This window comes from Trichechus manatus, unplaced genomic scaffold (assembly GCF_000243295.1).
Source record: "Trichechus manatus latirostris isolate Lorelei unplaced genomic scaffold, TriManLat1.0 scaffold00053, whole genome shotgun sequence".
NCBI classification, from domain to species: domain Eukaryota; kingdom Metazoa; phylum Chordata; class Mammalia; order Sirenia; family Trichechidae; genus Trichechus; species Trichechus manatus.
Genome location: NW_004443989.1, coordinates 7889549 through 7915573, shown reverse-complemented (window position 1 = coordinate 7915573; position 26025 = coordinate 7889549). Strand labels below are relative to the sequence as shown.

General features: G+C 47.5%; 1 protein-coding gene across 1 annotated transcript in view; it reads left to right on the top strand.

The window, feature by feature from the left end:
• The window catches only part of MEAK7 (MTOR associated protein, eak-7 homolog), a 58986-nt gene extending 32961 nt beyond the window's left edge, over nt 1-26025 (top strand). The window contains exons 2-8 of the mRNA XM_004377792.2: nt 15469-15646; nt 17370-17600; nt 17904-18048; nt 18835-19263; nt 23530-23648; nt 25202-25378; nt 25912-26025. Of these exons, the coding sequence (XP_004377849.1) occupies nt 15494-15646; nt 17370-17600; nt 17904-18048; nt 18835-19263; nt 23530-23648; nt 25202-25378; nt 25912-26025 (1368 nt within the window). The 5' untranslated portion in view covers nt 15469-15493. The remainder of the gene's footprint in view (nt 1-15468; nt 15647-17369; nt 17601-17903; nt 18049-18834; nt 19264-23529; nt 23649-25201; nt 25379-25911) is intronic.

The following is a 26025-nucleotide window of genomic DNA, read 5'->3' as shown; positions in this document are numbered from 1 at the left end:
TGCCCTCTCCCTCCGTGCCTCCATGGCTGCCCACTCTCCTCCCCGGGGTTATCTTCTACCCTCAAGCTCAGCTCCACCCTGATCCCAGCCCCACTCCCCAGCCCCCAGTTTCCCCTCCCTCCCCAGATTCTCCTCCCTGGCCCGGGCACTGCCTCTGACTCCTCCTCCAATCTTCAGCCGCTTTCCTCATCCCCAGCCCCTCCTAGGCTCCCACCCCAGCTACTCCCTGCCAGCTGCACCCAGCGGGAATCTCACCCTCAATCTCACCCTCTGCGCATCTCCTTTGGTCTCACGCCCCGCCCATGCCCACCAGCCATCCTCCCCCCTCAAGAGCTGCCTTGCTATTGGCTGATTCCTCCTTGGGCTCCGCCCCTCTCAGTTTCTGCTCCTGCAATTGGGGGAAAATGGTTGCCTGTCAGCGGTGTCCTCTGGCTACAGGGCAGGCTCCTGTCTCTAGGGTAATGCCGGTGGGTTGTGGACCGGAAGTGTCTGGTGGGTCGCACGACTAGAGCCGGTGAGCCGCGCAGGGGTCCACCTGGCGGGAGGAGGTTCACTGGGTGGGCATCGGACCATGGCCTTGTCCTGGGGCCGACCGTGCGGGAGCGGCCTGGCCTGTCCCTTCGCTGGCCGGCCTGGGTAGAGGTGCGGCAGCTGCGAAGAGGGACGAACGGAGGGTATCCGAGTGTGGTCACCCCACTGCCTTTGGCCATTCGTGTGTGTGGTCAGGATCGGAGGGTCCTGGCAGGTGCGCACCCGGGTCAAGCCCCAGAGTCAAGGCCGTCAGCTGTCCTGAAGGGAGAGGGTCACAGAGCTGGTTAGGGGGAGGTGTGGACGAGGATAGAGAAAGGGCGTGCCCGCAGGAGGGGTCAGGGGGATATGCTGGAGCCCGTGGGTTTTAGGAGGTCTTCCAGTATTCTGACTGCTACCGAGTGGGTGCCTCCGGATAGTCCAACTGCTAACTGAATTCAGGGCACAGGGAGAGGAAGAGAAGGTGCTGCGAGGCTACACCCCGCGAGGGATGGAAGGCTGCCTGGTGTGAGCAGGCAGGCAGGCACTGGTTTCTGATATAACCGGGAGGCTGGCCAGCTTCAAGCTGACCCTTTGCAGAAGGAACCCTGCAGCCAGCCGCTGGGCTCTGGGACACAGACAGGCTACAAGTCCGTCTGCTGAGGTTGAGACGTTCCTGAAAGGGAGCTGCTGGGCGAGGTTCAAGCCTCTCAGGATGATGGCTCCTGGGAGGGAGTGAGGTGGGCCAGGGTGGGGAGCACCCTGGACGCCAGGGCCAGTCTGAGCGGCTCTGAGAAGTTGACTGAGATCCTAGGATACCCACCAGCAGGAACTGTGGACCGTTCTCCAGAAGAAAGGCTCCTGGCTCCCCTGGGGAGAGCACTCTTTGAACTTCTCAGCAAGGCTCTGACCCTTGTTCCAAGGCAAGGCCTCAAGGAGCCACCTTCGGTTGTAGTGGGCTCACCTGTCTCTGGCTTCCAGAATGCAGAATTGAGTGCCCTATGTGATCTGATTTAATCCTCATGACCTGTCATATAAGGCTGGTGGTACTGCCCCCATTTTACTGAGATCCAGAAAGGCTTAGTGACTTACCTGCAATCATAAAACCAACAAGTGTCAGAACTGAACCCAGATCTGCTGGTGCTCTCTGATACACCGCGAGTTGGAGCCAGGGCCTCTTGTGCTGAGAGCCTCAAGCGTCCTGGGTGTCAGTACCCTTTGGGGCGGATCCTCCAATCTGCCCCACTGCTGCATCCTTGGAAGTGGGGTTTCTCGCCCTCGGCCCTGCTGACATTTGGGGCCGCATCATTCTTTGTGGTGGGTGTTAATATCCCACTAGATGTCAGTAGCACCCACTTCCCCTGTTGTGACAACGAAAAATGTCTCCCCCCAAAAAGACCCATTGCCATCAAGTCCATTCAGACTCAGAGTGACATTACTAAATATGCCCTGGGGGATAAAACTGACCCCAGTTGAGACCCAAAGTTGTAAGCATTTTATTCTCTTAAAGGAGAACCGGACCCATGTTCCATACAGAGCACGAAAAACCCAGTGTTGGGTTGTGTTCATGCACCACTTGCCAGGAAAAGGCTGCCCCACGCAGCAAGGTCACCGTGAGAGGCCTGCGAGCCTCCGAAAGCCAATGTCAGGGATCAAAAGTTCAGGAACTTCCATTTGGGGAGAAAAAATTGATTATAGAGATTTCTGGCATGGGTGAAGAGACTGAGGCGAGCACGGATTCCATTTGGAACACTTCGTTCTAACATTTCTTAGTCTTGCCTTGCAGAGGACCCTTTAAAAGGATGTGGAACTGTCCTTGTTGCTGTTCTGAAATGAGTCCCTTCACCAGTGCCCCACAGACACCAGGAGTGGTGGTCAGGGGGCAGGATGTCTTCTTAAGGTGTCCCGTCTTCACCCCTCTGTTGACTCCAGCCTGTGGCTCCTCCTTGAGGCTGCTCCACACCCTTCTCCCTCTTTGTCGCAAAACTGGGGTTGCCAGCACTGCCCTCCTTCCGGTCTCTCCCGACTGCCCTGTGCACAGCCGTGCTGGGGTCTCACCTCCTGCACCCTCTCCCCGTCTTCTCCTGGCTGCCCTGTGCCTGGCCGTGCTGGGGTCTCACCTCCTACACCCTCTCCCCGTCCTCTCCTGGCTGCCCTGTGCCCGGCCGTCCTGGGGTCTCACCTTCTGCACCCTCTCCCCATCCTCTCCTGGCTGCCCTGTGCCCGGCTGTGCTGGCAGTCTTCCTCACTGGCCGCCTGCCAGCTCAGCTCCTTTCTTTCAGACGTGGGGCCCCGCTGGGTCTGGCCGATTGCGCTGTCCTGTTGTTTTCAGACAACACACAGGAACCTGTCTGGTGGAACAGACAGGAGGGGCTCAGGCTTTTCAGATCGCATGCTGCTTTCATACTTGAGGTTTTTACTTTGTATTTGGGGGCTGGTAGCAGGCCCACAGCTGAGTGGTGGGGCTCTTCTGCTGAACATCAACAGTGTCATAGAACAGCAACACAGGCAGGCCACTCGGTGAGTGTGATGAGGCAAAACCAGAGTAAGACCACTCTGTGCAGAGATAAGATCGCTGTGCAAGCTACAAAAATGGCCAAGTATCACTCTCCTCAGGAAACATGACTGAGGCTGCTTCCTTACTAATTATAGCTTTAGCGCCTCTCTTCCTCCCATGTCTCAGATAAAAACTATTAACATGCCCCTTACTGAAATCTCTGCTTCCTGACAGCACCCAGTCCGGAGCTAGCCCTTGCTTCTTTGAAGAAAAAAAACAAAAACCAGTTGCCTTCGAGTTGACTCTGAGTCATGGTGACCTCATGTGTGTCAGAGTCAAACTGTGTCCATAGGGTTTTCTTTTTTAAATTGTGCTTTAAACTTGAGTTTAAAGTTTAAACTTGAGCTGTGAAAGTTTATGCCTCAAGTTAATTTCTCATACAAAAATTTATACACATATTGTTTTGTGACATTAGTTGCAATCCCACAATGTGACGACACACTCCCCCTTTCCACCCCGGGTTCCCTGTGTCCATTCAACCAGTTCCTGTCCCTTCCTGCCTTCTCATCCTGCCCCTGGACAGGAGGCGCCCATATGGTCTCATTTATCTGTTTGAACTAAGAAGCACACTCCTTATGTGTGTTATTTTTTGTTTTATAGTCCTGTCTGATCTTTGAAGGGTGGGCTTTGGGAATGGTTTTAGTTCTGGGTTAATAGAGCGTCCAGGGGCCATAGTTTCAGGGGTTCCTCCAGTCTCTGTCAGACCATTAACTCTGGTCTTTTTATGTGAATTTGAGTTCTGCTCCACACTTTTCTCTGACTCTGTCTGGGACTCTCTGTTGTGTTCCCTGTCAGGATGGTCATTGGTGGTAGCTGGGCACCATCCTCCAATTCGTCTGGTCTCAGGCTGTTGGAATCTCTGGTTAATGCAGACTTTTAGTCTCTTGGGCTAATATTTTCCTTGTGTGTTTGGTGTTCTTCATTCTCCTTTGCTCCAAGTGGGTTGGGATCAACTGATGCATCTTAGATGGCCACTTGCAAGCTTTTGAGACCCCAGATGCAACTCACCAAAGTGGGATGCAGAACATTTTCTTAATAACTTTGTTATGCCATTTGACCTAGGTGACCCCCAAAACTATGGTCCCCAGGCCCCAGCCCCAACTACTGTGTCCCTCAAAGTGTTTGGATATATTCAGGAAACTTCTTAGCTTTTGCTCTGGTCCAGTTGTGCTGACTTTCCCTGTAGTGTGTGTTGTCCTTCCCTTCACCAAAGATGATCCTTGTTTATTATCTAGTTAGTGAATTCTCCTCCCTCTTCTTCCCTACCCTCATAACCATTAAAGAATTATTTCTTCTGTGTTTAAACCTTTTCTTGAGTTCTTATGATAGTGGTCTCATACAATATTTGTCCTTCTGTGACTTACTAATTTCACTCAGCGTAATGCCCTCCAGATTCATCCATGTTGTGAGATGTTTCACAGATTTCATCATTGTTCTTTATTGTTGCGTAGTATTCCACTGAGTGTATGTACCATAATTTGTTTATCCATTTGTCTGTTGATGGTCACCTAGGTTGTTTCCATCTTTTTGCTGTTGTGAACAATGCTGCAGTAAACATGGGTGTACATATGTCTATTTGTGTGATGGCTCTTATTTCTCTAGGATATATTCCAAGGAGTGGGATTGCTGGATCATATGGTACTTCTATTTCCAGCTTTTTAGGGAAGTGCTAAATCATTTTCTAACGTGGCTGTACCATTTTACCTTCCCACCAGCAGTCCATAAGTGTTCCAGTGTCTCCACAACCTCTCCAAACATTTATTATTTTGTATTTTTTGGATTAGTGAGGTGAGATGGTATCTCATTGTAGTTTTGATTTACATTTCTCTGATGGCTAATGATCGTGAGCATTTCCTCATGTGTTTGTTAGCCGCCTGAATGTCTTCTTTGGTGAAGTGTCTGTTCATATCTTTTGCCTGTTTTTTTATTGGGTTGTCTTTTTGTTGTTGAGGTTTTGCAGTATCTTGCAGATTTCCAGATTAGATGCTGGTCAGATTTGTTGTAGCCAAATTTTTTTTCCCAGTCTGTAGGTTGTCTTTTTACTCTTTTGGTGAAGTCTTTTGATGAGCATTAAGTGTTTGATTTTTAGGAGCTCCCATTTATCTGGTATCTCTTCTGGTGTTTGTGCATTGTTAGTTATGGTTTCTATACTATTTATGCTATGTATTAGGGCTCCTAGCATTGTCCCTGTTTTTTCTGCCATGATCTTTATCATTTTAGAGTTTATATTTAGGTCTTTGATCCATTTGGAGTTAGTTTTTGTGCATGGCGTGAGGTATGGGTCTTGTTTCATTTTTTTTGCAGATGGATATCCAGTTATGCCAGCACCATTTGTTAAAGAGACTGTCTTTTCCCCATTTAAAAGACTTTGGGCCTTTGTCAAATATCAGCTGCTCACAGGTGGATGAATTTACGTCTGGATTCTTAATTCTTTTCCATTGGTCTATGTATCTGTTGTTGTACCAGTACCCAGCTATTTCGACTACCGGGGCGGTATAATAGGTTCTAAAATCAGGTAGTGTGAGGCCTCGCACTTTGTTCTTCTCCTTCAGTAATTCTCTACTTATCCGAGGCCTCTTCCTTTTCCATATGAAGTTGGTGATTTGTTTCTCCATCTTGTTAAAAAATGCCATTGGAATTTGTATTGGGATTGCATTGTATCTGTAGATTGCTTTTGGTAGAATAGACATTTTCACAATGTTGAGTCTTCCTATCCATGATCAAGGTATGTTTTTCCACTTATATAGGTCTCTTTTGGTGTCTTGCAGTAGTGGCTTATAGTTTTCATTGTATAGGTCTTTTACGTCTCTGGTTAGGTTTATTCCTAAGTAGTTTATTTTCTTGGGGGCTATTGTAAGTGGCATTGATTTGGTGATTTCCTTTTCGAAGTTCTCTTTGTTGGTGTAGAGGAATCCAACTGATTTTTGTATGTTTATCTTGTATCCTGATACTTTGTTGAAATCTTCTGTTAGTTCCAATAGTTTTCTTGTTGATTTTTTGGGGTTTTCTGTGTATAAGATCATATCATCTGTGAATTGGGATACTTTTCCTTCTTCCTTACTGTCTTAGGCTGGGTTCTCTAGAGAAGCAAAGCCAGTAAAGCATATAAATATATACATAGAGAGATTTATATCAAGGAAACAGCTCATGCAATTGTAGAGGCTAAAACGTCCCAAGTCTGTGGATCAGGGTAGAGGCCTCTCCCAATTCACAGAGCCACAGAAGCTGGTGAACCCAAGGTCGGCAGGTTGGAGAGGGGCTCCCGATCATAGGCTGTGAAGGTCAGTGAGTTCCAAGATCAGCAGACAAGACTGCAAGGTTTCTCCTGATTCACATAGCTGCAGGGGCTGGCGAACCCAAGTTTAGCAGGTCAGGGAACCGGACTCTTGCTTGCAGGCTGAGAAGATGGATGAATTCCAAGATCAACAGGTAAGCTGCTAGCTCAAGTCCCAAGAACTGGAGGTGAGACAACAAGAGGCATCTCCTGAGTCTGGAACAAGCCAAAAACCTTGGCAAGGCGAGCAGGCAGAAAGTAACCAGCAGAAGGCAGAGAGATGAACTGAGGGGGCGGTGAGCTGCCACAGGTCCCGCCTCCACCAGTACCACTCAGCAGAATGCATCATGGGGGTGATCACATATCAAATTTCAACAGGGAAGTGATCACAACATTATACAACTGCTAAAACACTGAGAATAGTGGCCTAGCCAAGTTGACATACAATCTTAACCATCACACTTACCAATTTAGATGTCCTTTATTTCTTTTTCTTGCCTTATTGCTCCTGCTGGGACCTTCAGCACAATGTTGAATAAGCGTGGTGATAAAGGGAATCCTTGTCTGGTTCCCATTCTCAGGGGAAATACTTTCAGACTCTCTCTGTTTAGAATGATGTTGGCTGTTGGCTTTGTATAAATGCCCTTTATTATGTTGAGGAATTTCCCTTCTATTCCTATTTTGTTGAGAGTGTTTATCATGAATGGGTGTTGGACTTTGTCAAATGCCTTTTCTGCATCAGTTGATAAGATCATGTGGGTTCTTATCTTTTGTTTTACTTATGTGATGGATAACATTGATTGTTTTTCTAATGCTGAACCATCCCTGCATACCTGGTATGAATCCCACTTGGTCATGATGAATTATTTTTTGTTATGCTGTTGAATTCTATTGGCTAGAATTTTGTTGAGGATTTTTGCATGTGTTCATAAGGGATATTGGTCTGTAATTTTCTTTTTTTGTGGTGTCTTTACCTGGCTTTGGTATCAAGGTTATGCTGGCTTCATAGAGTGAGTTTGGGAGTATTCCTTCCTTTTCTATGCTCTGAAATACCTTTAGTTGTACTGGTGTTAACTCTTCTCTGAAAGTTTGGTAGAATTTCCAGTGAAGTCATCAGGGCCAGGGCTTTTTTTGTTGTTGAAAGTTTTTTTTTTATTTCCTCTTCAGTCTCCTCTTTTGTTATGTTTATTTAGTTTTTCTACCTTGGTTTGTGTTAGTTTAGGTAGGTAGTGTGTTTCTAGAAATTTGATCATTTCCTCTAGGTTTTCAAATTTGTTAAGAGTACAGTTTTTCATAGTATTATGCTATGATCCTTTTTATCTTAGTTGGGTCTGTTGTGATATCACCCATCTCATTTCCTATATGGGTTATTTACTTTCTCTCCTGTTTTTCTTTGTCAGTTTAGCCAGTGGTTTATCAATTTTGTTGATCTTTTCAAAGAACCAACTCTTGGTCTTGTTGACTCTTTCAATTGTTTTTCTATTCTCTGTTTTCAGTTATTTCTGCTCTAATCTTTATTATTTCCTTTCTTCTGGTGCATGAGGGCTTCTTTTGCTGCTCTCTTTCTATTTGTTCGAGTTGTAGGATTACTGTTTTGATTTTGGCCCTTTCTTCTTTTTGGATGTGTGCATTTATTGCTATAAATTGACCTCTAAGCACTGCTTTTGCTGTGTCCCAAAGCTTCTGGTAAGATTTGTTTGCATTCTCATTTGACTCTATGAATTTCTTTATTCCATCCTTGATTTGTTCTGTAACCCAATAGTTACTGAGCAAGGTGTTGTTCAGTTTCCATGTGTTTGATTTTTTTCCCCTTGTTTTTCTGTTATTGATTTCTACTTTTATGGCTTTATGGTCAGAAAAGATGCTTTGTAATATTTTGATGTTTTGGATGCTGGTTAAGACTTGCTTTGTGGCCTAAAATGTGGTCTCTTCTGGCAAATGATCCATGTGCATTGGAAAAGAATGTATATTTGGCTGCTGTTGGGTGGAGTGTTCTGTATATTTCTATGAGGTCAAGTTGATTGATTGTGGCATTTAGATCTTCCGTGTCTTTATTGAGTTTCTTTCTAGATGTTCTGTCCTTCACCGAAAGTGGTGTGTTGAAGTCTCCTACTGTTATTGTGTAGCTGTCTGTTTCTCTTTTAAATGCTGTTCAAATTTGTTTTCTGTATTTTGGAGCCCTGTCATTGGGTGCATATATATTTATTATGGTTATGTCCTCCTGGTGTATTGACTCTTTAATCGTTATATTGTGTCCTTCCTTATCCTTTGTAGCAGATTTTGCTTTAAAGTCTATTTTGTCAGAGATTAATATTGCTACTCCTGCTCTTTTGTGCTTGTTGTTTGCTGGATATATATAGTTTTATTCTTTGAGTATTAGTTTGTGTCTTTGAGTCTAAGGTGTGTCTCTTGTAGGCAGTATATAGACGAATTGTGCTTTTTTTAATCCATTTTGCCACTCTCTGTCTCTTTATTGGTGCATTTAGTCTGTTTACATTCAGCATAATTATCGATAGGTATGAGTTTACTGCTGTCATTTTGATTTTTTTTGTGAGGTCGACAGTTTCTTTGTTCAACTTAATCTTCTGTGCTTAGTTGTTTTTATTTTCTTTTCATCATTGTTAATTTTGTGTTTGCTGAGTCTTTATATTTTTCTAGTTTTTTATTCTGACTTGTAGGATTGTTAGTTTCCTTTGTGGCTACTTTAAAATTTACCTTTATTTTTCTAACTTTAAACCAGTCTTTTATTTCTTGGTATCACCTTAACATCCTCTCCTTATGGAAGTTTTATAACTAAGCTATTTATTCTCTCTTTTTTGTTTTAATGTTGTCATTCTTTACATATGCCATCTCTATTTCCCTATTTTCAGTCTTTTAGTTTTGATTTATTTTTGCAACGTCCCTTTCTGGGTTGATTTCTGATTGTTCTGTTCTGTGTTCTAGTCTTGGGTTGTTGTCTGATATTGTTGGTTCTCTAACCAGAGGACTCCCTTTAATATTTCTTGTAGTTTTGGTTTGGTTTTTACAAATTCCCTTAACTTCTGTTTATCTGGAAATGCCCTAATTTCACCATCATATCTGAGAGACAGTTTTGCTGGATATGTAATTCTTGGCTGGCAATTTTTTTCCTTCAAGGCTTTATATATGTCTTCCCATTGCCTTCTTGCCTGTATGATTTCTGCTGATTAGTCAAAGCTTAGTCTTATTGATTCTCTTTTATAGATGACTTTTTGTTTATCCCTAGCCGCTGTCAAGATTCTATTTTTATCTTGGATTTTGGCAAGATTGATTATAGTATGCCATGGCGACTTTCTTTTGGGATCTACCCTGATTAGGGTTCGTTGAGCTTCTTGGAAAGATATCTTCTCGTCTTTCACGATACCAGTTTTCTGCCAGCAAATCTTCAACAATTCTTTCTATATTTTCTGTTATCTCTCCTGTTCTGGTAGTCCAATCACTCGTAGGTTTTTCCTGTTGATAGTATCCCACATAATTCTTACAGTTTCTTCATTTTTTTTTAATTCTTTTTTTCTGATTTTTCCTCAAATAAATTGGTATCAAGGGATTTCTCTTCAGTCTCACCGATTGACTTCCATTGCCTCAATTCTGCTCCTGTGACCTTCTACTGAGTTGTCTAATTATGAAATTTTATTGTTAATCTTTTGGATTTCTAGTTGCTGTCTCTCTATGGTTTCTAGCAGCCTGTTATGTTTGTCATTCTGTTCTTGTATTGTTTTCCTGTGTTCCTCTATTGCTTTGTCTGTGTGTTCTTTGGCTTGATCTGAGTTTTGCCTGAACTCCTTCTTGATATCCTGAAGAGCTCTACATATTAATCTTTTGAATTCTAACTCCAGTAATTCCAAGACCTTCTCTTCCTCCAGAAGGTTGCCTGGTTGTTTTGGTTGCTTGCTGGAGCCATCTTGAGTTGCTTCTTTATGTGAATTGATACTGACTTGTCTCCAAGCTATCAATAAGTTATTATATTTATTTATTGTATGTTTGTTTACTGTGTCCTAGCTTTTTGTTTTGTTTTGTTTTGATATACCCAGGTAGGCTGGGTGTGTGAGCTACTTTTGTTATTGACGTCTTTGAAGCTGTCACGTCCTATCACTAGGTGGTTAGAGTGGCTACCTAAGTGTGTGAGCCCAGGAGTCTGTCCAATTTTCTTGTGTGGATGCAGCTCAGGTGTCCAGGTCGTTGGTCACCGAGTGTGTGGTGCAGACTTTCACCTACAGCCCTAGTTGGGCAGGGCTGCATAGGGGTGTTTGGAACAGGCACAGGTATCTGGCTGCAGTAGGAGGCTACGTGCTGAACAAGGCTAGGGGCTGATGGCTGCCCTGAGTGCCTGAGTGGAGGGCATACCCCTGTCTCCTAGAGCATGTAGGGAGGTGGATTTTGCAGCCTGTCCTTGGGCACCCAGTGCTGTTAGCTGTGGGGACTGGGAGGCACCACTGATTCTCAGACCCTTGTCGTGGGTGGCTAGATGGAGTAAGTGATACCCCCAGTCCTCAGGCCTCTGATGTGGGTGGGTGAGGTCCCTGCTTAATGAGCAGGGCAGTGTCAAATGTCAGGAATCTGCAACTCCCCTTTGGCTGCTGCAGTTGAAAATAGGCTTCAGATGTATGCCCTCTTGTTTTATGCTAATGAGGTCCTGCGGTGTTGAGTCTGCCTATATAGGTCTAGGCAGGGGTGAAGGGCGCTGCAAGTCTGTGCCTAGGTAAAGGGGCAGTGCCTGCCCTGAATTCCTTGCTTAGGGGGCCTGGTGATTTTTTGAAGCTGCTAGACTGGTTTGGGTGTGGATAGTTCTGAGTTCCTGGCTTAGGGGGCTTGGCTTTTTTTTTTTTTTTTTAAAGCTGCGAGACTGGTTTGGGCATAGATAGCATCGGAGTAGGGTGGGGGGTGGGTGAGGGGAAAGAGGCACTTCTCTGCTGTGAAAAGTCCGGGAGGGGGAGGGGTTATTTTGTCCCCGTGCGAAAGGTTATATGCTTGCACTTAACTTTCTCAGGTCCAGTGCCGCCTACCCAGCAGCTCCAGAGGCTTGTGCAGACTCTCTGCTGCCCGGCCTCTCCCGACGTGGTGAAACTTGTCCCGAACTCTACTGCTTGCCTCAGCCCATGCGTGCTGGCCAACCGAGCCAGCAGGGTGCTGGCAAGCTCATGAACGGCACTTCTTCGCTGCTTCTGAACTGTCTTCCCTTCCCCCTGCTGCTCAGTCCAACTCCTTAGCTTTGTCTTTGATGATCAGGGCTCCTAGGTTGTCATATATAATTGATTCACTTATTTTTTCGGGTCTTTGTTGTAAGAGGGATGACAGGAAGCATCTGCCTCTTCTGCCATCTTGGCCCCACCTCTGCTCCATGGGGTTTTCAATGACTGATTTTTTGGAAGTAGATCACCAGGTCTTTCTTCTGAGGCACCCCTGGGTGAACTCAAACCTCCAGCCTTTCAGTTAGCAGGCGAGTGCATTAACTGTTTGCACCATCCAGGGTCTCCTTGTTTCCCTGAACCCTCCCTTAAATCACCTAAGACAAGCCCAGGTCCCGTAAGAAGCCCTTTCTGACACTGTCTTATTGAGACAGTCCATGTTCCTGGCTGTAGCAAGTTAGAAACCTGGCTTTGACTCCAGGTGTGCTCCTGCTGTGGATGTCACTGGGTTTTCTACTGTGCTTTGTCCTGGGCTTTGCCTTAGAACATGTGACAGTCCTTATGCAGGGGTATGAGATAGGTAGGAGATCCTAAGTTAACTGCAGAGTCAGTGATGTTATGATTGCTGTGTACTTTTTCCCTCCCTCTTCCAAAATCAGTGTGCATTTAAAAACCAAATTATGATGGCTTATCTCATAACCATGTCCTAAATGATCAGGGTCTTCCTTGGGGCTTGGATGCAGGTAATTTGGCAGTCTCTTAGCAGCATGGACGAAGAGAATGAGAGTGGAGGGGGCTGGAGATGCCTACTGGTGCAGCCCCCTGTTTTCAGACGAGGATAGCCCCATGCAAAGGCTGACCCCGAGCCACGGCTGGAGGCTTTCCTTCTTGGCTCCTATGCTCCTGGGAAACGTGAGGAGTGGAAGCATTTAGCTTGGGTGGCGAGTAAGTGGCAGCTGAAATTGGGTTGTGCGAGCCCTCCCTTCCAGCCTGCCTTGCAAGCTGCCCTCAGCCCCCGCTAGGAGCCCTCTGTGCAGGCTGCCCGCTCAGGGGCCATGTTAGCAGTCAGCCTGCAAAGGGGGATTGTCCTGCCGGAGCCCCTTCTCTCCTGAGGCTCTGAACCTCAGGGCTCGATAGGGATCACTGTCGCCCCCCAGGCCTGCTGGGACCACCTTTCCCACCTCGGCCTCCTCTGGTAGGTGATGGGCCACTGTCTCATGAACTCCGTTCACTGAGTTGCCCAGGCGGACAAGTGGTTGTCTTTCCAGCAGTCTCACCAACACAGGGCTTCCAGATAAAGTCAAAGGACAAGGATTGAGAAGTCACAGGAGCTTTGCCTTTCAAGAGCTTTTTTATTAATTTATTTTTTATTGTATTTCAGGTGAAGGCTTACAGAACAAATAGTTTCTCATGAGACAGAAGTACACATGTTGTTTTATAACATTGGTTAACAACCCCACAACATATCAACCCTCTAACTTCTCAACCTCTTTTTTTTTTTTTGGTGAAAATACACATAGCCAAAGATACACCATTTCAAAAATGTCTACATGCACAGTTCAGTGACATTACTATGCTCTTCGAATTGTGCTGTTATTCTCACTTAAGATGAAGGCTTACAGAACAAAATAGTTTCTCATTTAACAATTACTACACATGTTGCCTTATGACAATGGTTAACAATCTCACAACACATCAACAATATCCTTACTCAAACTTGGGTTCCCTATCACCAGCTTTCTTGTCCCCTTCTGCCTTCTGGCCCTTGTCACTGGACTCCTGTACCTCGTTAGTCTCATTTGGTTTTACGGGGCTGTCCCCTCCCAGGCTGAACAGTGAACCTCGGAGGTAACTTCACCACTGAGCTAAACTGGTGTCTGGGGGCCATACTTTCAGGGTTTCTCCAGTCTCCTTTAGGCCAGTAAATCTGGTCTTTTTTTTGTGAGTTAGAATTATGCTCTACATCCTTCTCCAGCTCTGTCCAGAACCCTCTGTTGTGATCCTGGTCAGAGCAGTCAGTGGTGGTAGCCGGGCACCATCTAGCTGTACTGGCCTCAGTCCGGTGGAGGCCTTGGTAGCCGTGGACAATTAGTCCTTTGGACTAATCTTTTCCTTGTATCCTGTTCTCTTCATTCTCCCTTGCTCCCGAAGGGATGAGACCAGTGGAGTATCTTATTAGATGGCCGCTCACAGGCTTTTAAGACCCCAGACACTACTCACCAGGGTAGAATGTAGAGCATTGTCTTTATAAGCTGTGTCATGCCAATTGAGCTAGATGTTTCCCGAGACCATGGTCCCCAGAGCCATCAGCCCAGCAATTCAGTCCCTCAGGGAGTTTGGATGTGTCTATGGGGCTTCCATGACCTTTCCTAGTACAAGTTGTGCTAGTTTCTCTGTTGGCTTGTTCTGTTTGAATACCTGATCTGTTGCACTTGCCGCTTTTCTGTAATGAGGGGCTGTGACAGTGAACAAGCCCCCCGGGTCACTTGCCTTCAGGTGCCTATTTCTGTAACCTTCCTTGCACAGGTAAGGAGTGCTGCAGGGTTCTTATGGGCAGGTCGTCACTGGGCATTGGCTCAGCTCTTGCCTTTGCTGCTGTTGGTGTCAGCTGTTGTCGAGTCGATCACTAGTCATGGCCACCCCACGCACAAAGTTTCCTGGCCCTATGCCATCTTCATGATCACTGATTTTATGCTCGAGGGCATTATTGTGGCCACTGTGTATTTTGAGTGCCTTCCAACCTAGGGGGCTCATCTTCCAGCACTGTATCAAACAATATTATATTGTGATCCATAGGGTTCTCATTGGCTAATTTTCAGAAGTAGATCACCAGGACTTTCTTCGTAGTCTATCTGAGTCTGGAAACTCCACTGAAACCTGACCACTATGGGTGATCCTGCTGTATTCGAAATACCAGTGGTATAGCTTCCAGCATCACAGCAACATGCAAGCCACCCCAGTATGAGAAGCTGACAGATGGGTGTTTGCTTTTGTTAGCTCATTTAATTATCATAAAAACTTCTGAGGCAGGATTATGATGACTCTCATTTTACAAATGAGGAAATCAAGGCACAGACAGTTTGAGTAGCTTGTACAACACCATATAGCTAATAGGAGGCAGAGTCAGGATCACTAATGAAAAACTCAAATCTTTGTGTTCACTTTATGGGCTATATTTTCAAGGTGATAATTCTATTCAAATACATTTAATCATTCAACCTTATGGTTTTTTTCAACTCAGGTTTTTTTAAAAATGAATATTGAGGCTGATGAAAATACCATTTTTTCTACTTTTTAGTTACATTAGCTTGGGTTGTTTGACAACTATAGGAATCAGAACTAGAGTTTTTCCCACCTTACTTGTATTGACAATTCATTTCTAATACTCTGAAAGATAGATTTGAGCACAGAGACTTAAATAGAAACCTGTCTACCAGTGTTCATTGCAGCACTATTCACAGTAGCCCAAAGGTGGAAACCACCCAGGTGTTCATCAGTGGATGAATGGATACACAAAATGTGGTCCATCCGTACAATGGAATTGTATTCAGCCATAGAGAGAAAGGAAGTTCTGATACATGCTATGGTAAGGATGAACTTTGAAAACATACAGAATGATATAAGCCAGACACAAAAAGGATAAATATTGTATGATTCTGTTTATATGAAATATCTAGAATTCAAAGAGACAAAGTAGATTTGTGGTCACCAGGGGTGGAGGGAAGGGAGAAGGGGGAGTTATTGCTTAGTGAGTACAGAGTTTCTCTTTGGGGTAATGGAAAATTTTTGGAAATAAATAGTGGTGATATTTGTGTAAAAAGCAAGTCAGCAACTGGAAAAATAATCATTACATAGCTGTCATGTGTTCTAGTCACATTTTGCAGCTAAATCGATATTTATTATCTTGACTACATAAATATCAACATTTATTTTCTATGCTTATTACATTTGGATTTTTCTAACTCTGTCTGTTTTTCTTTCTGCAGAGACTTCTGCCTCGTGTAAGGAAAGATGGGGAACAGCCAAATCCACTCGGGCCGGAGTTTTCGTTCCCAGTTTCTTCCTCAGGAGCAGGCTGAGATCGATCAGTTGTTTGGTGCTCTCTCATCTGATAAGAGCAGCTTGCGTACCTCGCCTAGATCCTTCTCTCTGCAGGCACTGAAGGCAAGAAGAACAACCAGAGTTACTGTTCAGTCTAGAGCAGGGGTCTACAAACTAGGGCCCTCAGGCCAAAGTCTGCGTGCCTGATTTTATAAAGCAGTTTTATTAGAACACAAGAAAGTTTGTTTTCTGCAAAGGGCCAGACAGTACCTGTTTTAGACTTCACGGACTGTATGGTCTCTGTTGCAGATATTCAGCTCTGCCGTTGTAGCATGAAAGTAGCCATGGGCCATACCTGCATCCTCCCCCTTTTTAAAAATCAGTATAGTCTCTTAATGTGCATTAAAGAAAGGAACTCAGAGTAGATAATGATTTATTTGATGTTTGAGGGACATTTCTAACTTGAGATCGGCACCAAAGGGGCCAGCCCTGCTTGCCATCTCTCGAGCTGCCTAGCTTGTGATTTCCCCTCCCAGAGTCTGCGTAACAGACGGAATGATGGGTCTGCTTAAGTGGGACTCATGGGGCCAGGAAGCATGACGTCTCACGTGTACCTTTGCCTTTGGAATTTGTAAGTGTTTGATATCCTAGGAATTTTACGGTATTTTTAATGAAGCAATGAAGTCTCAAATTCAAGACTCACCTTAGCAGGAGTTAAAACTGCCCATTTGCCCAGTTATTGCCCTGTTTCACAGGGCTTCTAACTACATGTTTGACTACTCAGACTGAGACAAGACACGGGCAGAGAACATCGGCTCATCTTCCTGGGAGGTGGGGAGGTAGCTCCCCCCTTCTAGAACATGTAGAATGGGATCTCATTTGACAGATTATATATTTGACAAAATTATAGATGCCATAGCAATTACCAACAGGTCCTGTTTTCTTGTGTACTTTTTAGTGACATCGTTTACCCTCATCAGGCTGCGTACACTTCACTTTCATTGGGTGTTACCTTTCCCATCACCAAAAATAACAAGTGAGAGCACTCTTTTTGAGTGGTGAGAGGGGAAACCTGCCTTACAAGAACTGCAGAATATTGATCTTTAGCAAACTCTGTGTATGTGGTAACATGTTCCAGGAGAAGCCAGTCTTAGACATTACTGTGCCAGAATTAGCGATTTGTTTTCCTTTACCATTTATCTGTAATCCCTTGCCAAAGTCAGATTTGATGCTGCAGCCAGAAAAGGACAACAGTGTTTACAGGATGTTATCATCCAGTCTTTCACTAATAATTAAATTTAAAATTTAAATAAAAATTAATTAAAAATGCATATTGAGTACAAAGAATGTGTATAAGAAGTAGAAGCTAGCTAATATATGTGGAAGTCCCTAATATAGTAGAGACCAAGCGGACATGTGTGCGTGCCCACTACAGGCTTTATTAGATATATAAATATATGATAGTTAGCCACGTGTGGACATATGTTACATATATTAATAAATTTGGACATGCACATGGTGGCTAGTAGAATCTAGAAGGATGAAGGTGACCCGGGCAGAGTGAAGAGCAGATGGTGGCCTGTTTGGGGAGACTGGAGAGTTTGGAGGACAGGGTGGGACCAGATTGTGCAAGGCTCTGATGGTCAAGAGGAGTCATTGGCCAGGATACCGTATGAGGTCCTTAGTGGGGCAGAGATGGCACATGGGCCTTTAGGGAGGTCAGGCAGCTGACAGAAACATCATGGAGTGGCACTGGTTGGTTTTGGTCCCCTTGTTATTTTTCTGAAATACTACCAAGCTTAACTCACCCTTGATAACAGTCTTTTCTCCGTCTCATCCCCAACAGGATCATGTTGGGGGAGCGCTCCCCGCAGGGATGGTCACCAGACTGTATGATGGCATGCGGAGGGTCGACCTAACGGGGACAGCCAAGGGGCCCAGCGAGAATGTCTCCCATGAGCAGTTCACCATATCCATGTCCTACCTGTTAAAAGGGAACTCTGAGGAGAAGAGCCTCGTGATTCTAAAGATGATTTCTGCCACAGAAGGTTCTGTGAAAGCAAGAGAAGTCCAAAAGGTAGTGAGGCCATGAAGCCCTCTCGGCCATTAGACGTGCTCTTGTGTGTCCGCCTGTGGGGTCCCTAGACCACATATTGTTGCGTCAGAACTCCTGGTCAAAGGCCATGGCCAAACGTCTAGGCCAGCCAAGTGTCTAATTAGAAAAATGAGTAACTATCTAAGACGTGAGCTGCATTGTGCTTTTCCACATTGTGGTCTATCCTTGTTGACATTAAAGAGACAACGCACTCTTCCCCATGTTGGCATGACACAGATCTGGGGGCACTGTGAATGTTTGTAATGGTAACACTGTGGTCTTCAGTTTACAGAGGACCTGGTCGCCTCTGTAGTGCACGTGCTTGACTACAGACAGGAACTGAGAGGCTGGATGCAGAAGGAAGCACCAGGTGCTCCCTCCAGAGTGCAGGTGATGGCTGCTCGGCTGCTGTCCAAGATGAAGCTGCCAGGCAAGTGCCATCTGGTCCTCTGTGCCCAATGGACCTGCAACCTCACTGGACTCCCTGTCTTAGGCCTTTGAGTTATAGAGTTGAACCATGCTGTCTTGATTACTGTCACTGTGTCATAAGTTCTGGGGGCTGGGCCCCTGGGGAAGGCCATAGTTGTCCTTGGGCCTCTGAAATGCAGCGTGGAGAGGAAAGAAAAGATGCAAGCATTGAAGTCAAATCGTTTAGCTGAATGCTGCCCAGCAGAAACGTAATGTGAGCACAAATGCAGGCCACACGTCGAATTTTAAACTAAAATTTTTAGTAGCCACGTTAAAATAGTAAAAAGAAACAGGTGAAATTAATTTTGATAATGTATTTTATTTAACCCAATAGATCCAAAATATAATTTCAACATATAAACTCAAACCAAACCAAACCCATTGCTGTCAAGTCAATTCTGACTTATAGCGACCTTATGGGACAAAGTAGAACTGCCCCATAGGGTTTCCAAAGAGTGGCTGATGGATCTGAACTGCCAACCTCTCAGTTAACAGCCAAGCTTTTAACCACTGCGCCACCAGGGCCCCTTTCAACGTGTAGCCAATATAAAAAAAAAATTGTTGTTATTTTACATTCTATTTTACACACGAAGTCTTTGAAATCGGGTGTGGATTTTACACTTACAGCACATCTCAGTAGCCACATCAGCTCATGGGTGCCGTGTTGGGTGGTGTGGGTTTAGAGCATAAATATAAGGAAACGTAATACCCCTGCTCACACTGTGCCTTGTCTTCCTCCTTCCCCCAGATGGCAAGAAGCTTCTGGAGCCTGAGCAGCTGGACTGTGTCTGTAGCCAGGCTGTAATCGAGGACTGGGTGTTCCGGGCTCCCTTCGTGGCCACCTTTTTGGGTGTAGTCATCCACAAAGGTCTTCTCATCCTGAGCACATCCCTCAGTCTGGCCACCCTGATCCCTGAGCGTCATGTTGACCAGGGGCGGGAGTTTGCGAGTGTCCTGGATGTGCTGTCGGTCATCTACATCGATGCCCACCTGCCCAGGGAGCACCGGCACAGGTGGCACCTGCTCTTCTCCTCTGAGCTTCACGGGCACAGCTTCTCCCAGCTCTGTGGGCGCATCACTAGCCAAGGGCCCTGTGTGGCCCTTCTCGAGGACCACGACGGCCATGTGTTCGGCGGGTTTGCATCTTGCACCTGGGAGGTCAAGCCTCAGTTCCAAGGTAAGATCTGGTGACCCGAATATCAAAGTTTCCTGGGAGCAGAGCACTCATTAAGAGTTCTGGCTCATACATGTGCACCAGTGTTCACTGTAGCACTGTTCACAACGGGCAAAAGGCAGACACAACCCAAGTGTCCATCCACAGATGAACGGATCAACAAAATATAGTTCATCCACGCAATGGAATACTACTAGGCCATAAAGGGAAATGAGGTCCTGATACAATGCACAGCGTGGATGAACCTCGAAAACATTATGCTGAGTGAAATAAGCGAGATACACAAGAACAAGTAATGTATGATCCCACTTATGTGACATATCTAGACTAGGTAAATGCAGAGAGATAGAAAGTTTATTCGTGCTTACCGGGGTTGGGGGTGGGGTGGGGCGGGGAGGGGACAGGAGGAGTTATTGCTTAGAGGCACTGAGTTTCTATTACAGGTGATGGAAACATTTGGAAACGGATAGTGGTGATAGTTACACAACATGGTGAATGTAATTAATGTCATGGAATCGTGGACATAAAAAAAGGTTGAAATGGCAAAGGTTATATATATTTTTACCACAATTAAAAAGAGTTCTGATTGATGGCTGCTTCCATTGGAGACCTCTGAGCACTGGCTACATGTTTGTCTTAGTCATCTAGTGCTGCTCTAACAGAAACCCCACAAGTGGATGGCTTTAACAAAGAAGTTTATTCTCTCACAGTCTAGTAGCCCTCAAGTCCAAATTCAAGGCATCAGCTCCAGGGGAAGGCTTTCTCCGTTGGCTCTGGAGGAAGGTCCATGTCATCAATCTCCCTTTGGTCTGGGAGCTTCTCTGCGCAGGAACCTCAGGTCCAAAGGACGTGCTCTGCTCCTGGTACTGCTTTCTTGGTGGTATGAGGTCCCCATGTGTCTCCGCTCGCTTCTGTCTTTCATATCTCAAAAGAGATTGGCTTAAGACACTATCTAATCTTGTAGACCTCATCAGTATAACTGCCGCTAATCCATCTCATTGCATCATAGTGATAGGATTTACAACACAGAGGGAAATCACATCAGATGACAAAATGGTACACGGTTATACAGGACTGGGAATCATGACCCACCCAAGTTGACAGATGTTTTTGGGGAACATAATTCAATCCATGACAATGTTCAAGAAGGGCCTTTACCTCTTTTAGATGTGGCTAGGAGGATGCTCAAGCATGGTGCTGCCTTCGGCTGGCTTAGCACTTCATGGGTGAGGTAAGCAGGACAGGCCTCCTCACTGCTGGTTTTCAGATGAGGAAGTAAGTCCTGTGCCACTAAATGACACCAGGTGTGCAGGTGGTGAGCCAGCCTGGCAGCACCTTCTCAGGCCAGAAGACACCGATTCTTTAAGAGCAGGGCGGTTCTCGCCGCAGGCACTCTCTTGCCTTGGATGTCCTGTATGTGTGGGCTTTGCTCCCTCTGCCTCTCTTGTCTCTGAAGTACTTAGGCTTTGTGGTCTCACTGGAATTAGGACTCTTTCTGCATTGCCTAAGGAGTCCTAGGGGGGCAATGGTTAAGTGCTCGGCTGCTAACTGGAAGGTCAGTGGTTTGAACCCACCCAGTGGCTCCATGGGAGAAAGATTTGTCAGATTTGCTCCTGTAAAGATTACAGCCTTGGAAACCCTATGGGGCAACAACTCTGCTCTGTCACATGGGGTTGCCATGAGTTGGAACCGACTCGACGGCATGCAACAACCACTGCATGACCTTGAATGCACTGGATGAAAGGTTCTAGAGAAATTTGTCCCCTTTCCTCAAAGAAGAGTGCTGGGGTGAGAGTGGCCCTTTAACGGTGCTGAGGAGCCTCACCTCTGGGCAGCGGGGCGGATTATCCAATAAGCAAGGTAAGCACTGTGTGCTCGTCAGATCATCTGTAGTGAAATTGTTCACTGCCGACTCGTAAGTAAGCACAAGTAAGCTCATGCTTACCTTGCGTAGTGGGTCATCCACCCCCGTCAGGGATTGTAAATTTGACAAGAGGCTTTGACTGTGTAGGAAGGTGCTGTGGGGTTGGGAGAGAGACAGACGCCAGCCATATGTAGGAGCAGAATCTTTGATGTGGTGAAAACTTGTGAAGTTGTTCACTAGAGACAATCGGTAAGCAAGGTAAGCACAGTGCTTACCTTGCCTATTGGCTAATCCACCCCTGCCCTCTGCACTCAGGCGGGCGCCATCCCAGGGCCTGTGCGCTGTGGTCGGCGTGTGTTCTTCCCCAGGGATGGCAGCCTCGGGCCTGCTGGGTTAGCTCTTCTCTGTACACCCTCCTCTTCCATCAGAGTGTCACCAGAGAAGAGCAGGGGACACTGTCTGCACCTGCCCGATCGTGAGGCTTTAGGGAAATGAAAGTGGCCCCATCTCACTGTGTAGTCAGAGGCCCTGCTCTAGGGTGTGAAAATGCCCTGAGAGGCGTCATTATATATCCCACTCCTGCTGCTTCCAGCTCCTTCAGCATTAACCGTAGATCGACTGTGCTGGGTGGTGATGTTTTATGAATAAGCAGAATTAATCTTCCTGAAGAATGGTGAAATACGTATGGCTGGGTTTTTGGAGTTGAGCTCATTCTCTTCCTGAATATGAAGGTGAGATTCCAGCAGAAGAGCAGCCTGCCATCACGGGTGACGTCCTGGAAATAATAACATCTCGTATTTGAGAGAGGGCCTTGGTGGTTCAGTGGTAGCATTCTCACCTTCCATGCGGAAGATCCGGGTTTGATTCCTGGCCAGTGCACCTCATGCACAGCCACCGCCCATCTGTGAGTGGAGACATGCATGTTGCTATGATGCTCAGCAGGTTTCAGCAGTTGCCAGACTAAGACAGACTAGGAAGAAAGGCCTGGCAATCTACTTCCGTAAACTAGCCAATGAAAACCCTATGGATCACAGTGGTCCAAGTCACAGCCAATCAGGGGATGGTGCAGGAATAGGCAATGTCTTGTTCTGTTGAGTGTGAGGTCGTATGAGTCAGGGGCCAGCTCCATGGCAGCTAGCAACAACAACAGTATTTGAGAATTGAATGGGATTTAATGGCCACAGGGCCCACTTCAGTGGTACAGCTGAAAAAACCCCAGGCTTTGAGTTGAGAAGACAGGGTTTGGAGTTCTAGCTGTCATCACCTAGCCGAGAAGCCCCTTGGGTCTGTCTGGGTTGGGGTCCATGGGCTTTGCTTGCCGAGACTCTGCCAGGCAGGTCCCTTTGCCTGCTGGGGGCAGACCTCCCTGAGGCCTCGCTGGACTTCGATGCCTCACACCACCCTCTGTGTCGTGCCCCCAGTCCTGGTTCCATATAGGACAGCCAACCCAGAGATAAGGTTACCTGCTGCCTGCAGTCTGCACAGTCACGATATGGAGGGGCAGTCTTCCGTCCAGTGCTTCTACTGTGGAAAGCTTTAGATTGTGTGAGCCCCCGGCTGGGAGCTCCCTGGAGGCACAGCCCGCACCCTCTCCCGAATCGGATGGTGTTTGTTGAGTGATTGAGTCCGTGAACGAATTAATGAAGGGTCAGCTCTCTGTGCATTGGGGGCCCTGGCCGTTCCCGGAGCCTTGGGCTTTCAGTGGCCCATGTGTCCCCACCTAGCCCATGGCCACCTGTCACGTCCCACTGTCTGTGCCTTCCCGGGGGTGGCTAGCTGTCTTGGGCTTCTCTTCCCCTTCTGGATGATGCTTTTCTCGGCTGGGGACAGGCCTACACAGCATCACATCCCTGCTTGAGGAGGGCTGGGTGGAAGCTGAGGCCTCCTGCTGCTGGCTCCTACGTTCAAAGCACCCTGCTTTTTCTGACTTTGGTCTGCTTGGCCCACCGAGACTGGTGTCCGCACAAGTCTGAAACAGAGGGCGAAGCTGAGATTGCCAGTCTCCCTGGTAAGAGCCAAGTGTCCCAGCAAGCAGAGGCCGCATTCCTTTTTAGCTGTCATTCTGAATGCCCCCCACCCCAGCTTATCAACCTGGTCTCCGGGATAGCAGAAGGGAACTGCAGCTGACCCTATGAGGACCCCTTTCTTGGTGAGTTCAGGCCATACCTAGGCATTCATGTAGCACCTGCGTGTCCAGGGCATACCTGGGCGTTCGGGGTTCGCCTGGGCATACAGGTGTACCTGGATGTCTGGGTCGTACCTGCTTGTTCATGGCATACCTTGAGAGCTGTGCAGCTGTCTCCACAGCTTTGCTTTCTGACATGTGGCTTGTTTGCACTTCCTGCTTCTCCTGGGCCCAGCCTGGACACAGCACGGCTATTTATTTTCTTTCTGTTCTCTTTCAGGGGATGACAAATGCTTCCTGTTCTCCATTTCCCCCCGCATGGCTGTGTACGCATGTACTGGCTACAATGACCATTTCATGTACCTGAACCACGGGCAGCAGACGATCCCAAACGGATTGGTAAGACCGAGAGGCGCGCGAGTGTCTCAGCTTCTTCAGGTTACTTCCGGGGTGCACTCAATCCTAGCTCATGCCTAGGTTGACGTGTGGGGGTCAGAGGTGGTGACTTTCCTCCTTACGTCAGAGAAAAGCTGCTGGCATTCAGTCCCAGAGGGGTGGTGTGATCAGTGATAATTAGGATAGAATTTCTTGTCTGGATGCATGCAGACTCTGTTGGGCCTTCTCATGGTTTGGCTGTGAATGGCTCATTTGGCCACTTCCCTGAGTTGACCAGATGACAGGTTGGTGGCCATAGGTCTGGTAGCACTGGTGCCGACCTGTCTCTGGCATTCCTGTCCTGCCACTCTCCTGGAGGATGGGCTGTAGCTGGAGGCCTGGGCTGTGCTCAGCACTCCGATGTGCCTCCCTGGACCTGCTGGTGTCTGCGGTGACTCATAATGCAGCGTGCAGCTCCAGCTGGGTGACTATGACACCTGGCTGCTTTTCATGGCCACTCGGCTACAGGAGGGAGAGGGAGACAGTGAAGGCCAAGGGCTGGCAGAGGGGCTGGGGTGAACGAGGGGCATCTTGAGGAGTGGGGGGTAGGGACAGGAGCCCGGCACACCCAGCACCCATGCCCCGGTCTTGTCTGGGAGGAAAGCTGTCTTGCCCGTGCCCCAGCCAGTTTCTTTGCTCGATTCCTTAACAAAAAGCTCCCTTTGGACAATTCCAGCCGGGGCGAGAAGGTGGGTCCACACTGTGGTCAGGACGGAGGGGGCCCAGAGCTTCCTGTGGGAGGTGGGGAGGGGCATGCCCAGGCATCTGAGGACGCTGAGTTTAAACACTAAACACCTCCCAAGAATGGGGAATATGGAGCCAGCAGGGGTAAGGGACAGCCCTGGAGAGTCAGCTGCATTTTCCTGCGCAAGTCTCCTCTGCCAAAAGGTGGCAGCACAGAAATTGGTCAGGGAGGGGAGGTTTAACTAGCTGTCCCGATCTTGTCAGCCAGCAGCTGGCAGTCAGCACAGGGTGGCAGAGTGGAAAGGACAGTGGGGCACATTGTCCTCTGGGGCTGCGTCTGGCTCTCCCCCTTCGCAAGCCGGCAGCATCCAGGGAGTAAGTCACTCTCATGCTCTGAGCTCAGCGCCTTATCTGTATAGGGAGGGATAGGGGTCCCTGGCTGGCAGGGTGGGTGGGGGGTTAGCGCTCAGACACGGTGGGTTTCCAACGTCAGTTTCCAGCTTACCACTCCCCTGTTTACATGGTTGGGGTCTTTGGATCCTGCTGCTCTGGGTTTTTTTTCACCCCTTGCTGTCACTTGCTCTTCCAGCAATGCGACCTTGTGAGAAGGGGCTGTTGGGGGACAGTCTGGGGACCTCGGTGATCATTCTAGTAACTTGCAATGGGACCCTTAGATTGCATCTGTCTATATATCTCACAGTTAAAGGGAGGATCGCATTCCTTGCTCATCGCCTCGCGCAGGTTGGTATGGGAGGTGCTGTGTAGGTGTTCCGTACTTGGTGTCTGCAGATGGCTGGGATGGGCGACATGGCTCTGGTGTGCTTCCTTTGCAGGGCATGGGCGGCCAGCATGGCTACTTCGGGCTGTGGATCGATGTCGACTTTGGGAAGGGACACAGCAAAGCCAAGCCCACGTGCACCACCTACAACAGCCCCCAGCTGTCGGCCAAGGAGGACTTCCAGTTCCATAGGATGGAGGTGTGGGCCGTAGGGGACTTCAAGTCTCAGCCGGTGAGTGGGCGTGCCAGAACCTGTGGCTGGGCCCTGAGTGCAGACACCTGTCCCTTCTGGCCTGACCCCTCCTCCTGCATTGGGCGATCGTTTCCAGATGAGTGTCCATAGCCGTGGGTGGGCTAGTAGAATGCCCTGGGATGCAGGGACCTATCCCTGCTGGCTTTGCAGACTCGGGCAGGCCTGCCGCCCCTGGGACCCTCTGCCCGTCTGCGCATCAGGGCTGCTAGAAAGGCCCTCTGGGGCCCCTCTGGGTCCATGGTTCTGTGATTGAGTCACTGCTGGGCCCGCTGTACCTCCCACAACACCTGACTACCTTTCAGCGATGGGATCCCAGAATGGGAGGGGCCTCGGGGAGGGAACCAGAGCCCCTACCCCCTCCTTCTTGTGACAGCAGAATATTGCTCCCACCGGAATAGCCTTGAGAACCAGCAGGAAGTTGCCACTTGCTCTCGGTGACTGGGAGGCGCATACCTTTCTGTGCACCCATTGATCCCCCTACTCCTCCCCTACCCCTTCGTTCTCCATCCAAGGCCAAGAGCAACAAGAGCATCCTGGACGTGGACCTCGAGACCAAGATCCTGCTGGAGGTCAGTGGGCGAAGCTGGCACAGCGAAGGGCTCCGGGAAGCCCTGGATGACGCGTGA